The sequence below is a fragment of the Hyla sarda genome, chromosome 4 (assembly GCF_029499605.1).
Source record: "Hyla sarda isolate aHylSar1 chromosome 4, aHylSar1.hap1, whole genome shotgun sequence".
Taxonomy (NCBI): domain Eukaryota; kingdom Metazoa; phylum Chordata; class Amphibia; order Anura; family Hylidae; genus Hyla; species Hyla sarda.
Genome location: NC_079192.1, coordinates 174,980,531 through 174,996,393, shown reverse-complemented (window position 1 = coordinate 174,996,393; position 15,863 = coordinate 174,980,531). Strand labels below are relative to the sequence as shown.

The 15,863-nt window shown below is 43.4% G+C and overlaps 1 protein-coding gene across 5 annotated transcripts in view; it reads left to right on the top strand.

Annotated features, from left to right (window-relative positions):
• The window catches only part of VPS13C (vacuolar protein sorting 13 homolog C), a 773,393-nt gene that overhangs the window by 738,404 nt on the left and 19,126 nt on the right, over positions 1 to 15,863 (top strand). For all 5 annotated transcript variants that reach the window (XM_056572804.1, XM_056572802.1, XM_056572807.1 and 2 more), the window contains 2 exons: positions 2,969 to 3,060; positions 6,561 to 6,684. In XM_056572804.1, the coding sequence (XP_056428779.1) occupies positions 2,969 to 3,060; positions 6,561 to 6,684 (216 nt within the window). The remainder of the gene's footprint in view (positions 1 to 2,968; positions 3,061 to 6,560; positions 6,685 to 15,863) is intronic.

Sequence of the window (15,863 nt, the reverse complement as noted above, 5' to 3'; positions counted from 1 at the left end):
GAGTTCCAGTTCCCCACTTTGTGTGCGTGGTATACTTAGAACTGATCCAGCGTGTCCCACGGACACTATACGGGATGTCGGGGATACATTCCACGGTCCCTCTGTTTCCCTCTCTCTCCCTCCCTCTCTCCCCAAGGTTTGGGGTTTCTTGGCCTTCCCGCCTTTTCCACTTTCGGGTCATCTACCATGCATCTACCATCAATTGATGGTGGCTCACCACTGGTAGTTCACCACTGGTAGTTCGCCATGCTAGTTTTCGGACGAGTCTCCCCATGTGCCTAATACAATGCACCACATACTGGTTTGCAGGGTTACCTGCTTAGCCAGGTCCCTCTATGCATGCCTGCTACTCTGTCTACAGGCCGGGTTCTCTCTCCATTGTGTGTTTCCATGTGCGGGACCCAACGTGGCCAGACTGTGTCTTCTTGGTGTTCTATCCACCTGGTCACCCCCCCCATTCGGCTGCTACTGTAGCTGTAGCCTGGTATCTCTCTTCCAGGTGCAGTCCCGCAGAATGTGTGCAGGTGGGTTCTTAGGACCTTTTTTCCTGCTCCACATTCATTCTTAATCTCCTGAGTCTGCGGCTGCAGCCTTGGTGTTTGGCACCATTAGGAGTTGGGGCCGGGGTTCTTTGTCCGTAGGTCCCAGGGACTTTTGCAGCAACAGCAGTATCACTCTGTTCTCCTTTCTTGGATTGCGCTGTTGGTCTGCTGGGGGTGTACCTCCCTGCTGGTCCCTTGGATGTCTGCGATTTTTTTAGTGTCTACAATCCTGGTACGCCACTGTTGTCGTGGGGTCCCCACGTCTGTGTTCCTACATGTGCTAGGACCGCTTTGTAGGAGTAGAGCCCACTATCTTCCGGTGATTTGCCACGCGGTTCCGAGGCGGGTGAGCACTTCTGTTCCGACATGGGGCCTGTTGAGGCGCCTGTCGGTCCAGCCCCTCACTGTACTTCTGGGGGTTCCCTCCGGGATACCTGTTCAGGGTGACTCAGGTGCCTACTCGTCACTTTCTGATATGGCGGAATGGCTCTCAACACATCTTGTTTTTGTTCCCACCTTCAGTGTACGGGATTCCGGCCCCCCTGGGATGAAGGCGGCCCCTCCAGTCGGCGAGGGTTGCCGCTGGAGCCTGGGGGCTTCGGCCACCGTGTACTTGCATTTCCCGGTTCCTTCTGCACCTAGCACGCTTGCCGATCCCCTTTTCACAAGGGCTACGGGGATCAGGGTGTTGTCGTTGGTCTGACTATTTTTGTTTTCTTTTACTGAAGTACATTCTACAGTGATTTTACTGCCTAGGCTTGTGTGTTTTTTGTCCGCTATCTCAGCCTAGTGCTCTCCCTGTTAGGGTGTGTTCTTCTTACCCTTTTGTCTGTGTCAGTCGTACTGCTTGACACCTCAGTCTTCTCCCTCCGTTCCCGTTCTGACGGAATGTTCTTCAGGATCCTCTGGTCTACTCGGACCATTCTGGTCTATCTCTGTTGGCCCGTGCCTTCCTTTCCGGCGGCTTTCCGATTCCTTGAGCCTTGGTATAGTTCAGGTCTTGGACATTTGTTGCGGCCCGGCCCCGACTCCTCCGCAATCCGTTCGTCGGGGTGGTACCCTTTTCCGGTGGCTTCTTGTCTCTCTATATGACCCGGGTGCCCTGGGTCTCTACAGAGGACTGACTTTTCCTTGGGTCCTGGTCCATCTCCTTGGACGGGAGATCTTCTTGGAGCCCATTTTTCGGGGCGTAGTGTGTCTTCGACCTGGGGCTCATTCGCAGGCCTTGCGGACATGTGAGTTCAGTCTTGGGACTGTCTCCTTTTCGCTGGTGGTTGTGTTTTCCCACCCTGAGGGACTGCTTTGGTATGTCCCATTAGTTAGGTGTCCCACAATGAAGAGCGACCGAGAAAAGAAGATTTTTTTTGTACTCACCGTAAAATCTCTTTCTCGTAGCCTTCATTGGGGGACACCGCACCCACCCATTTCTTTTCTTCTCTGCTTCTTGGCTCCTCCGGGATTCCTTTTAGGGTCCTTCGGACGTCTTTCCTCGTTGACTTCTCCTACTGCTTTGTGACAAAACTGGTTACCTCACTGCAGGAGAGCGGGTATATCCTGCCAGGGAGGAGCCGACTTTTCTTTTCCTAGTGTCAGCGCCTCCTAGTGGCAGGAGCATATACCCATCAGTTAGGTGTGTGTCCCTCAATGAAGGCTACGAGAAAGAGATTTTACGTTGAGTACAAAAAAGTCTCCTTTTTACAAACAAACAACAAAACAAAACAAAATCACAACCTCCCCTCCCCCCACCCACAACCCCCCCCCCTTGGTTCCCGTGTCATACCCTCCTTGAAGGATGGAGCGAAAACCGCAACATAGAAAAATAGTGCAATAGAGTGCATGATCCGTACATACATTGCATAGATAAAATACAACCATGGTATACTAAGCAATAGCAATTTATCACATTTCTGTGTAGAAGAGACATAAAAATTTTAAGCAAAAATAACATGCATAAAGGCTGCCCACATAAGACAAAATGCTTTCCAAACAGTCAAAAAGAGAAAATACAGCTATTGTGTGGTTTTCTGTTGTTGTTTGACATACTATGTTATGAAAATTCAGAAAGGTTTTTGTAGATACTATTAATTCACAATATTTACTCAATAATGCCATAAATTTACATACACCAAACTTGCCTGAGAATTTTTGTTTTATTTATTTTATTTAAAAAAATGTAAAAGGAAGAATCCTACAGAAAACCACTTTGTAACAATTATTAACTATTATATTTTAGTCAATGTTGTGCTAAATTTACCGATGTTCCAGTGTAACATGCATAAAAATAGAGCAGTATTTTATATATCCACATATCTTTAAAACTGTGCAAATTGTGCACCAATTGGATTGTGTATTATACATGTATCATCCCACAGATGTTCACAGGAGAATTAGTAAATGTAATCAGTATTCTTACTTTTGTGTTGTAGAATTCAAATTTAGAAAAACTAGACGGAGAAATCTACAGATACAGCTGCACTTTACATAGGAATAAAAAAAACACCCTTGTCGTCACCAACAGGTTTGTGTTATAAGATAGATTGCCATTTACTGGTAGGTACCTTGTGTTCATTTTTATCTAATGTACGTTTAATCACTCATGAAATAGAACTGGATGCATTTGCAAAAGGTTATCATACAGTTTGTATGTCACTGTACGGCTAAATGCAAAAGCCTTGCCTCTGTGTTCTTTCTGTGCTGAGGTGAGTGTGTTTGGGTCCTGTTACGTAGACTCTTGCGATTTCAGTAGGAGCTTCAGAGTAGGACCATGCAGTAAAAAAGTGACGTCACTTCTTTTTCTGTGTAGTACCGGGTTTTGTTGTTGTTGTTTTTTTACTGTCAGATTCAAAAACTTTTTATATGTTGTACATCTTGGCTAAACAGTAACCTTTCTAATATACTTCATAAGAAAATGTTATTTCCTTTTTATAGATATCATGGCATTGTCCAAGCTGAAGCACAGGCATGGACAAAGTCCAGTGAGTGAGTGTGGGCTAGCACTCCTCTGTGCTCTCTATCAGACAGGAGAGAGCACAGAGGAGTGCTAGCCCACCCTCACTTACTGGACTTTGTCCATGACTGTGTTTCAGCTTGGACAAAGCCATGATTTTATAAGTCATGATTTCTATAAAAGGGAAATAACATTTTCTTATGAAGTATATTAGAAAGGTTGTTTTGCCTAGATGTACAACAAGTAAAAAGTTTTTGAATCTGACAGTGCCAATTTAAGTGTACCTGTCATTAACAAAAAATGTTGATATGTAGATAATACTATTATATATATATTTGTAATACATTGATTAACCAAGACCATTTTGCTGCTCATAGCAACTGTGACCCACCAGGTATGAAGCGTGCTCAGCTTGTGAGCATGCTTCAAACCCTGGTAACGGGACCAGGGTGTACAGGTACACCCGCGGTCCTTAACTTCTTAAGGACCCATGATGTACGCGTACGTCATGAGTCCGCTCCTGATCTATAACGTCATAGTGGGTCAGGCCTGGCTTCTAACAACGGCCAGGACCCGTGGCTAATAGCGCGCGGCATTGATCGCGGTGCCGCGCGCTATTAACCCAAGTGAAAGTGAAAGCATGCCGGTTAGCTCAGGGAGCTGTTCGGGATAGCCGCGGCGAAATCGCGGCATCCCGAACAGCTTACAAGACAGCTGGAGGATCCCTACCTGCCTTCTCGCTGTCCGATCGCCGAATGACTGCTCAGTGCCTGAGATCCAGGCATGAGCAGTCAAGCGGCAGAATCATCGATCAGTGGTTTCTTATGAGAAACCACTGATCAATGTAAAAGATCAGTGTGTGCAGTGTTATAGGTCCCTATGGGAGCTATAACACTGCAAAAAAAAGTGAATAAAGATCATTTAACACCTCCCCTATTAAAAGTTTGAATCACCAACCTTTTCCCATAAAAAAAAAACTGTGTAAATAAAAATAAACATATATGGTATCGCCGTGTGCGGAAATGTCCGAATTATAAAAATATATAGTTAATTAAACCGCACGGTCAATGGCGTACGCGCAAAAAAATTCAAAAGTCCAAAATAGTGCATTTTTGGTCACTTTTTATATCATGAAAAAATTAATAAAAAGCGATTAATTAGTCCTATCAATGCAAAAATGGTACCGCTAAAAACTTCAGATCACGGTGCAAAAAATGAGCCCTCATACTGCCCCACATGTGGAAAAATTAAAAAGTTATAGGGCTCAGAAGATGACAATTTTAAACATTAATTTTCCTGCATGTATTTATGATTTCTTCCAGAAGTACGACAAAATCAATCCTATATAGGTAGGGTATCATTTTAATCTTATGCACCTACAGAATAAAGATAAAGTGTAATTTTTACCGAAAAATTTACTACGTAGAAACCGAAGCCCCCAAAATTTACAAAACGGCGTTTTTTGTTTTTTTTCAGTTTTGTCTCACAATGATTTTTTTTTCAGTTTCGCCTTAGATTTTTGGGTGAAATGACTGACGTCATTACAAAGTAGAATTGGTGGCGCAAAAAATAAGCCATCAAATGGATTTTTAGGTGCAAAATTGAAAGAGTTATGATTTTTTAAAGGTAAGGAGGAAAAAACGAAAATGCAAAAACGGAAAAACCCCAGGTCCTTAAGGGGTTAAGTACCAGGGTGCAAGGGCGTACCCATATGCCCTGTGTCCTGAATGGGTTAAAAAATTTGTGTATTTTTGGGTGAAAAAAATGCTGTCCCTGTAGCTATTGTCTGTGTGTGTCTATGAGGAGTTCAAATACACGAAGTGAGGGCAGCACAAGCAGGGCTCTGTGCAGGCTCCTAGCTTGTCAGTCATCCTGCTGAGTGAGATAGGAGCGTGTCACAGAGCCTTACTGCACAGAGCCCTGCTTGTCCTCAGTGCTCAGAGCGCTGTCTGTCCACCCACACTTCCTGTATTTGGACTCCTCACACAGACAAGCTGCAGGGATAAAAATATACACATTTTTTAACCAATGTATATTTAAAAATATTCATATTATGGTATTATCTACATTATATAAAAGGTTTTTGTTACCGACAGGTACGCTTTAAGTGAAACCGCATGGATCTTTAGTTGGAAATGGAAGTGGTATCTATAGCAAAACACATGGAGGGAGATTTATCAAAACCTGTCCAGAGGAAAAGTTGCTGAGTTGCTTATAGCAACCAATCAGATCACTTCTTTCACTTTTAAAAAGGCCTCTGAAAAATGAAAAAAAGCAATCTGATTGGTTGTTATGGGCAACTTTTCCTCTGGACAGGTTTTGATAAATTTCCCCCATGGTTTTTGGCTTTGTGAACATGGCCTAAGCCAAGGCTTCAAGTGGGACTTCAAAATCAGTTAAAGGGGTACTCCGCCCCTAGACATCTTATCCCCTATCCAAAGGATAGGGGATAAGATGTCTGATCATGGGGGTCCTGCCGCAATATCTCCTGCGGCACCCACTTGTCATCAGCTGCACGGAGCGAAGATCGCTCTGTGCCTAGTGATGTCACGATACAGGGGCCGGAGTATCGTGAAGTCAGGGCCCCGGCCTCTGTATGGTGAGTCATCAGGCACTGAGCGATCTTTGCTCCGTGCAGCTGATGACAAATGGGTGCTGCAGGAGAGATTGTGGAGGTTCCCAGCGATGGGACCCCACCATCAGTCATGTTATACCCTATCCTTTGGATAGGGGATAAGATGTCTAGGGGTGGAGTACCCCTTTTACGGTTTCAATCCAAAATAAAAATTTATTTGAAAAGCGTTGCTTTGTGCCAAATGACATTGGCTCTGATTTATCAAAACGTGTTAGAAAAACTGGAGATATTTTACTCACAGCAACCAATCACAGCTCAGCTTTCATATCTTAACAAGCTCTGATAAAGTGAAGGATGAGCTGTAATTGGTTGATTTGGGAAAATTTCGCCAGTTTCTCACCCACATTTTGATAAATCAGGGCCAGTGTGTGTGTGTTATGAAAATTAGGTACATGCTGTGAATTTCATAATTGTATGTTTCTGTTTTTACAAACAGGAGAATTATAAATGTTAAAGAAGTAGAGATCTTGGGACACAGAAGTATAGATTGGGATTATCCCTTTGAAGATTTTATTCAACCACCAACAGTGGTGGAGAATGTACTAAAGCTCTTTGTGAAGGTATGTGAATATTTAAAGAGATGAAATAGGGGCTAACTTAGTTATGTATTTATATTTTCTGGATCCATATAAGATCTGTTTGCGGACATTGAAAGGGGACTTTTTTTTATATCCAGAGGTACCACAATCCCATACCATAAAATATGTGGCTGTATGCTTAACCCGTATGAATTCCTAGAAACTAAACACCATACTGTGATCATGGTGCCCAACCCGTTTAGCCTTATGGTATCCCTGGGGTAAAAAAAAATTCTTTGTGGCAACCATACCAAATAATTTTTTTCAAGACAGCAGCGCTCTCTGTTATTCCTTTATAGGGTCCTCACTATTGGGCAGTTTTGAGCAGTATGTAGTATTTCCAACAAAGCTAATCCCCCTTTCCCCATAGTAATCACATTTAGGGATCACATCTCATTCCTTTAAGCAGTAATCATAGTTCATAAGGTCAAAAAAAGACCAGAGTCCATCAAGTTCAACCTATAACCCTAATGAGTCCCTACTGATTTGATCCAGAGGAATGCAAAAAAAAAACCTCATACTCTAGGTAAAAATTTATTCCCGACTCCAAATATGGCATCAGAATAGATCCCTGGATCAAGCTTCTGTCCATATAGATCTAGAATCCATAATCTGTAATGTCTCCAAAAATGCATCCAGACCCCTTTTAAATTCTTTTACAGAGTTCACCATGACCACCTTCTCAGGCAGAGAATTGCACAGTCTCACTGCTCTTACAGTAAAGAACCCCCGTCTGTGCTGGTGTAGAAACCTTCTTTCCTCTAAATGTAGAGGATGCCACCTTGTTATAGATACAGTCCTGGGTATAAATAGATCATGGGAGAGATCTTTGTAAGGTCCCGTGATATATTTATACATAGTTATTTTGTCTCCCCTAAGGCTGGGTTCACACTACGTTTTGTCCCATACGGGAGCGCATACGGCAGGGGGGAGCTAAAAGCTCGCGCTCCCGTATGTCACCGTATGCGCTCCCGTATGTCATTCATTTCAATGAGCCGACCGGAGTGAAACGTTCGGTCCGGTCGGCTCATTTTTGCGCCGAATGCGCTTTTACAACCGGACCTAAAACTGTGGTCAACCACGGTTTTAGGTCCGGTTGTAAAAGCGCATACGGCGCAAAAATGAGCAGACCGGACCGAACGTTTCACTCCAGTCGGCTCATTGAAATGAATGACATAAGGGAGCGCATACGGTCACATACGGGAGCGTGAGCTTTTAGCTCCCCCCTGCCGTATGCGCTCCCGTATGGGACAAAACGTAGTGTGAACCCAGCCTTAGCCTTCTTTTTTCTAAACTAAATAACTCTAATTCTGATAATCTTTCTGGTTACTGGAGTCCTCCCATTCCCCATATCACTCTGGTTGCCCGTCTTTGAACCCTCTCCAGCTCCACTATATCTTTCTTGTACACTGGTGCCCAGTACTGTACACAGAATTCTATGTATGGTCTGACTACTCATTTGTATAGCGGTAGAATTATTTCCTTGTCGTGGGCATCTATGCCCCTATTGATGCACCCCATGATTTTATTTGCTTTGGCAGCAGCTGCCCGACACTGGTCACTACAGCTAAATTTACTGCTAACTAAGACTCGCAAGTCCTTTTCCACGTCAGTCGTCCCAAGTGTTCTACCATTTAATACACAATCCCAGCCCGGATTTTTCTTCCCCATGTGCATTACCTTACATTTATCAGTGTTGAACCTCATGTGCCACTTCACAGCCCAAACCTCCAACCTATTCAGATCCATTTGTAACAGTGCACTGTCCTCTATAGTGTTAACGGCTTTACAGAGTTTAGTATCATCAGCAAAGATTGCTACTTTACTATTCAACCCCTCTACAAGGTCATTAATAAATATATTAAATAGAACAGGACCCAAGACTGACCCCTGTGGTACCCCACTAGTAACAGTCACCAAATCAGAATAAGTACCATTAACAACCACCCTCTGTTTCCTATCACTGAGCCAGTTACTTACCCACTTGCACACATTTTCCCCCAGTCCAAGCATTTTCATTTTATGCACCAACCTTTTATGTGCCACCGTATCAAGTGCTCTGGAAAAATCCAGATATACGACATCCAGCGATTGCCCCTGGTCCAGTCTGGAGCTCACCTCCTCATAAAAGCTGATCAGGTTAGTTTGACAGGACCGATCCCTCATAAAGCCATGCTGATATGGAGTCATACATTTATTTTTATCAAGATACTCCAAAATCTCTTAGAAAACCCTCAAACAATTTACATACAATGGAGGTTAAACTAACAGATCTATAATTCCCGGGGTCACCTTTTGACCCCTTTTTAAATATTAGCATCACATTTGCCATGCGCCGGTGAATGTACCCTAAAAACACTACACTACACACACACACAAAATAAGTAAAACACTACAATACCCCTTACACAGTCTCTCCCCCCCAAGTTAAAAAAAATAAAACATCTTGTACGGCACGGTTTCCAAAATGGTAAAAAAACAACAACTCCCAGTATTGCCAGACAGCCACTGACTGTCAAGGCATGCTGGGAGTTTTGCAACAGCTGGAGGAACCCTGTTTGGGAAACACTGCTGTAGGATATTTTGCGGTGGCTCTTTCTCGCTTTGGAGCCCTGTCATATTTCAAGGCAACAGTTTAGTGCCACATATGGGGGAACTACCCCATATGGGGGTGTAAAGTGATCTACGGAGGTACAACAAGGCTCAGGAGTGAGAGCGCACCATGTACATTTGAGGTCTAAATTGGTGATTTGCACAGGGGTGGCTGATTTTACAGCGGTTCTGACATAAACGCAAAACAATAAATACCCACATGTGACCCCATTTTGGAAACTACACCCCTCACGGAATGTAACAAGGGGTATAGTGAGCCTCATCACCCCACATGTGTTTGACGAATTTTCGTTAAAGTTGGATGTGAAAATGAAAAAAAAAAAGTTTTCGCTAAAATGCTTGTGTTACCCTACATTTTTCATTTTCACAAGGGAGAACAGGAAAAAAGCACCACAAAATTTGAATTTGTAGCCTCATTTCTTCTGAGTAAGAACATACCCCAAATGTGCATGTAAAGTGCTCTGCGGGCAAACTACAATGCTCAGAAGAGAAGGAGCACCATTGGGCTTTTGGAGAGAGAATGTGTCCAAAATTGTGTGTTTACAAAACCCCCATAGTGCAAATTTTTTTTTTGCACAGCCCACTGTTCCAAAGATCTGTCAAACGCCAGTGGGGTGTAAATGCTCACTGCACCCCTTATCAAATTCTTTGAGGGTGTAGTTTCCAAAATGGGGTCACATGTGGGGAGGGTCCCCTGTTCTGGCACCACGGGGGGCTTTGTAAATGCACATGGCCCCCGACTTCCATTCCAACCAAATTCCCTCTCCAAAAGCTCAATGGCGCTCCTTCTCTTCTGAGCATTGTAGTTCGCCCAAAGAGCACTTTACATCCACATATGGGGTGTTTCCGTATGGGGTTACAAATTTTGGGAGGCTTTTTCTCCTATTAACCCTTGTGAAAATGAAAAATTTGGGGTAACATCAGCATTTTAGTGAATAAAATCTAATTTTTCATTTTCACGTCCAACTTTAGTGGAAATTTGTCAAACACCTGTGGGGTGTAGTTTCCAAATTAGTATGCCATTAGTTTTTTTGCTTTTCTGGCACCATAGGGGCTTCCTAAATGCAACATCCCAAAAATTTGCTTCTCGAAAGCCAAATGTGACTCCTTCTCTTCTGAGCATTGTAGTGCACTTGACGTCCACACATGGGGTATTTCCATACTCAGATGAGATGGAGTTACAAATTTTGGGGGGCATTTTCTCCTATTACCCCTTGTAAAAATGAAAAATTTTGGGGAAAACCAACATTTTAGTGGAAAAAAAAGATTCATTTACACATCCAACTTTAAAGAAAAGTCGTCAAACACCTGTGGGGTGTTAAGGCTCACTGTACCCCTTGTTACGTTCCTTGAGGGGTGTAGTTTCCAAAATAGTATGCCATGTTGGTTTTTTTGTGCTGTTCTGGCACCATAGGGGCTTCCTAAATGTGACATGCCACCCAAAAACCATTTCAGAAAACTCATTCTCCAAAATCCCATTGTCGCTCCTTCCCTTCTGAGCCTTCCCTACTGCACCCGCCGAACACTTTACACATATGAGGTATTTCCTTACTCAAGAGAAATTGGGCTACAAATTTTGGGGGGCTTTTTCTCCTTTTCACCCCTTGTAAATTTTCAAAAACTGTGTCTACAAGAACATGCGAGTGTTAAAAATGAAAATTTAGAATTTTCTCCTTCACTTTGCTGCTATTCCTGTGAAACACCTAAAGGGTTAGCGCACTTTCTGAATGTCATTTTGAATACTTTGAGGGGTGCAGTTTTTATAATGGGGTAATTTATGGGGTATTTCTAATATGAAGGCCCTTCAAATCTTAACTGGTCCATGAAAAATTCCGATTTTGGAAATTTTGTGAAAAAATGGAAAATTGCTGCTGAACTTTGAAGCCCTCTGATGTCTTCTAAAAGTAAAAACATGTCAACTTTATGATGAAAATATATAGTAGACCTAATGTATATGTGAATCAATATATAATTTATTTGTTACGTCTATTTTCCTTATAAGCAGAGAGTTTCAAATCTAAAAAAAAATGCAACATTTTCAATTTTTTCATCTAATTTTGGAATTTTTCACCAAGAAATTATGCAAGTATCAACAAAAATTTACCACTGACATAAAGTAGAATATGTAATGAAAAAACTTTCTCTGAATCAGAATGAAAAGTAAAAGCATCCCAGAGTTATTAATGCTTAAAGTGAGTGGTCAGATGTGCAAAAAATGCCCAGGTCCTTAAGGTGAAAATGGGCTGGGTCATTAAGGGGTTAAAAATAGGGGTCTATTACATTACTTAATTCCTTTAGAACACTCGGGTGAATGCCATCTGGACCTGGCAATTTGTCTATTTTGTAGACGGCACTGTACTTCTTCCTGGATTAGACAGGTGACCTGTACTGGGGAGTTTACCTTACCTTGCTGTATTTCACCTGGCATTTCATTTTCCTCGGTGAATACAGTGGAGAAGAATTTGTTTAATATATTACCTTTTTCTTGATCCCGTTTATAATTTCATCATCATCATTTTTTTTAAAGGTCCAACACTTTTTTAACCTTTTTTCTGTTTATATAGTTAAAAAACATTTTGGGGTTAGTTTTACTCTCTTTGGCAATGAGTCTTTCAGTCTCTATTTTTGCGGCTTTTATCATTTTTTTACATATTTAAAATTTTTCTCTATAGCTTCTTAATGCTTCTTCACTGCCATCCTGTTTTAGTAGTTTAAATGCTTTATTTTTTACATTTATTGCCCCCTTAACATTTTTATTCATCCATATTGGTTTTCTTTTTTTCTTGACCCTTTTATTCCCATAAAGCAGGGGTCCTCAAACTTTTTTAAAGGGGGGCCAGTTCACGGTCCCTCAGACCGTTGGAGGGCCGGACTATAGATAACAAAACATGAACAAATTCCTATGCACACTTATATATCTTATTAGTGGACTGCCACTTTAAGTACGCAGCACAGTTCCCCCCACATTAGGTTGGCAGTATAGATCCCCCCACATTAGGTTGTAGTTCCCACACATTAGGGTTGGCAGTACAGTTCCCCCACATTAGGGTTGGCAGTACAGTTCCCCCACATTAGGTGCAGTACAATTCCCCCACATTAGGTGCAGTACAGTTCCCCCACATTAGGTGCAGTACAGTTCCCCCACATTAGGTGCAGTACAATTCCCTCAACATTAGGTGCAGTACAGTTCCCCAACATTAGGTGCAGTACAGTTCCCCCACATTAGGTGCAGTACAATTCCCCCACATTAGGTGCAGTACAATTCCCCCACATTAGGTGCAGTACAGTTCCCCCACATTAGGTGCAGTGCAGTTCCCCCAAATTAGGTGCAGTACAGTTCCCCCACATTAGGTGCAGTACAGTTCCCCCACATTAGTTGCAGTACAGTTCCCCCACATTAGGTGCAGTACAGTTCCCCCAAATTAGGTGCCGTACAGTTCCCCAACATTAGGTGCAGTACAGTTCCCCCACATTAGGTGCAGTACAATTCCCTCAACATTAGGTGCAGTACAATTCCCTCAACATTAGGTGCAGGACAGTTCCCCCACATTAGGTGCAGTACAATTCCCCCACATTAGGTGCAGTACAATTCCCCCACATTAGGTGCAGTACAGTTCCCCCACATTAGGTGCAGTACAGTTCCCCCACATTAGGTGCAGTACAGTTCCCCCACATTAGGTGCAGTACAGTTCCCCAACATTAGGTGCAGTACAGTTCCCCAACATTAGGTGCAGTACAGTTCCCCCACATTAGGTGCAGTACAATTCCCCCACATTAGGTGCAGTACAGTTCCCCCACATTAGGTGCAGTACAGTTCCCCCACATTAGGTGCAGTGCAGTTCCCCCAAATTAGGTGCAGTACAGTTCCCCCACATTAGGTGCAGTACAGTTCCCCCACATTAGGTGCAGTACAGTTCCCCCACATTAGGTGCAGTACAGTTCCCCCACATTATGTGCAGTACAGTTCCCCAACATTAGGTGCAGTACAGTTCCCCCACATTAGGGTTGGCAGTACAGTTCCCCCACATTAGGTGCAGTATAATGTTCCCCCACATTAGGTGCAGAATAATGTTCCCCCCACATTAGGTGCAGTATAATGTTCCCCCACATTAGGTGCAGTATAATGTTCCCCAACATTAGGTGCAGTATAATGTTCCCCCACATTAGGTGCAGTATAATATTCCCCCACATTAGGTGCAGTATAGCTCCCCACATTAGGTGCAGTATAATGTTCCCCCACATTAGGTGCAGTATAATGTTCCCCCACATTAGGTGCAGTATAATGTTCCCCCACATTAGGTGCAGTATAATGTTCCCCCACATTAGGTGCAGTATAATGTTCCCCCACATTAGGTGCAGTATAATGTTCCCCCACATTAGGTGCAGGATAATGTTCCCCCACATTAGGTGCAGTATAGATCCCCCAAATTAGGTGCAGTATAGCTCCCCACATTAGGTGCAGTATAGATCCCTCACATTAGGTGCAGTATAGCTCCCCCACATTAGGTGCAGTATAGCACCCCACATTAGGTGCAGCATGTTCCCCCACATTAGGTGCAGTATAGATCCCCCCAAATTAGGTGCAGTATAGATCTCCCCACATTAGGTGCAGTATAGTTCCCCCACATTAGGTGCAGTATAGTTCCCCCACATTAGGTGCAGTATAGATCCCCACATTAGGTGCAGTATAGCTCCCCACATTAGGTGCAGTATAGGACCCCACATTAGGTGCAGCATGTTCCCCCACATTAGGTGCAGTATAGATCCCCCACATTAGGTGCAGTGTTCCCCCACATTAGGTGCAGTATGTTCCCCCACAGACATTCAGCCTCCAGCCATACAGTGTATGGCTGGAGGCTGTATGCCTGTGTTCTGCCCCACTTCAGAGCTCCAAACATCTTTCGGTACACAGGGATGTCCCTGGCAGCCGTGGGCCGGATAAATGTCCTTGGCGGGCCGCATGTTACATCTTACAGGGAGAGTTTAAGTTATTTTTAAAAGTCTCCCATTTAGTGTCAGTATTCTTGTTTTTGAGTACATTATCCCAATTTATATTGTTAAGGGCTTCTCTGAGTGCATCAAACTTTGCCTTCCTAAAGTTAATTGTTTTTGTGGCCCCTCAAGAGATTCCCTTATTGAAGAACAAGCTATAATGTATTATATTAAGATCGCTATTTCCTAGGTGTCTTTCTACTTGCACATTAGTTACTCTGTCAGGTCTGTCGGTTAATATGAAGTCTAGTAGGGCGCCCCCTCTGGTCGGGCCCTGCACCTTTTGGGACAGATAATTGTCTTTAGCTATAGTCAGAAACCTGTTTCCTTGAGGCTAAGTTTCTACTTGTTTTTTTTTTGTCCTGCGTTTTTTGGTTTGAAAAAAACGCCTGAAAAACACCAGTGCAGTTTACTGCGTCTGGCGTTTTTTCTGGTGTTTTTTTCATTTGTGTGGAAATTGCATTTTTGGCCTCTTTGGCGTTTTTTTTTTGGTACCCAAAATTTGCTGGGTATTTGCTGGGTAAAAATTTATTTAACAAAATGTATATTTTTTATAACGAAATTGTAATTAATTTTGATTAAATTGTTTGTGTTTAACTTTTTTTTTCCCTCTCTTTTTTTGAAATTTTTTAGGTAATACTACTACATCCAGCATGGAACACACTGTTCCATGATGTGAATAGTAGTACCTGTACTAATAGACATATCGCCCGATGCGATCGTCCATTATATAGCAGAGATGCAGAGCGGCTCTATACAGCACTCGCATCTCTGCTCTGTACTCCGGACAGTGATAGGAATAGAACATCACTCATTCATATTTTCTGCCCAGAGTGGGGATTGGTCGGATGGTTGTAGCCAATCGCCACTCTCAGCGGGAAATATCCACATCTCTGCAATAGATAGGACGATCACAGCGGATGTCAGGAGTGATACCCGCTGTGATCTGTCCTTAACTGCAGGTACTACTACTCCCATCATGGTGCACACTCTGTTCCATGTTGGGAGCTGTAGTACCTGCAGTTAAGAAAAGATCACAGTTGTTGTCACTCATGACACCCGCTGTGATCCTCCTGTATAATGTATGGATGCGGCCGGCCTCCCTTCTATGGTCCCCTGCACTGACGTATATACACCTATTCATATTTACCACAGAAAGTTGTGATTGGCTGGAACCATCTGGCCAATCACAGCTCTCTGCGGGAAATATGAATAGGTGTATATATACGTCAGTGCAGGGGACCATAGAAGAGCGGCCAGCCGCATCTATAAATTATACCGGAGGATCGCAACGGAACCCAGGGCGATCTGTCAATTAGTACAGGTACTACTACTCCCATCATGGAACAGTGTGTGTTCCATGCTGGGAGTAGTAGTACCACTTAACCCCTTAAGGACGCAGGACGTAAATGTACGTCCTGGTGCGGTGCTACTTAACGCACCAGGACGTACATTTACGTCCTGTGCATAACCGCGGGCATCGGAGCGATGCCCGTGTCGTGCGCGGCTGATCCCGGCTGCTGATCGCAGCCAGGGACCCGCCGCCATTAACCCCT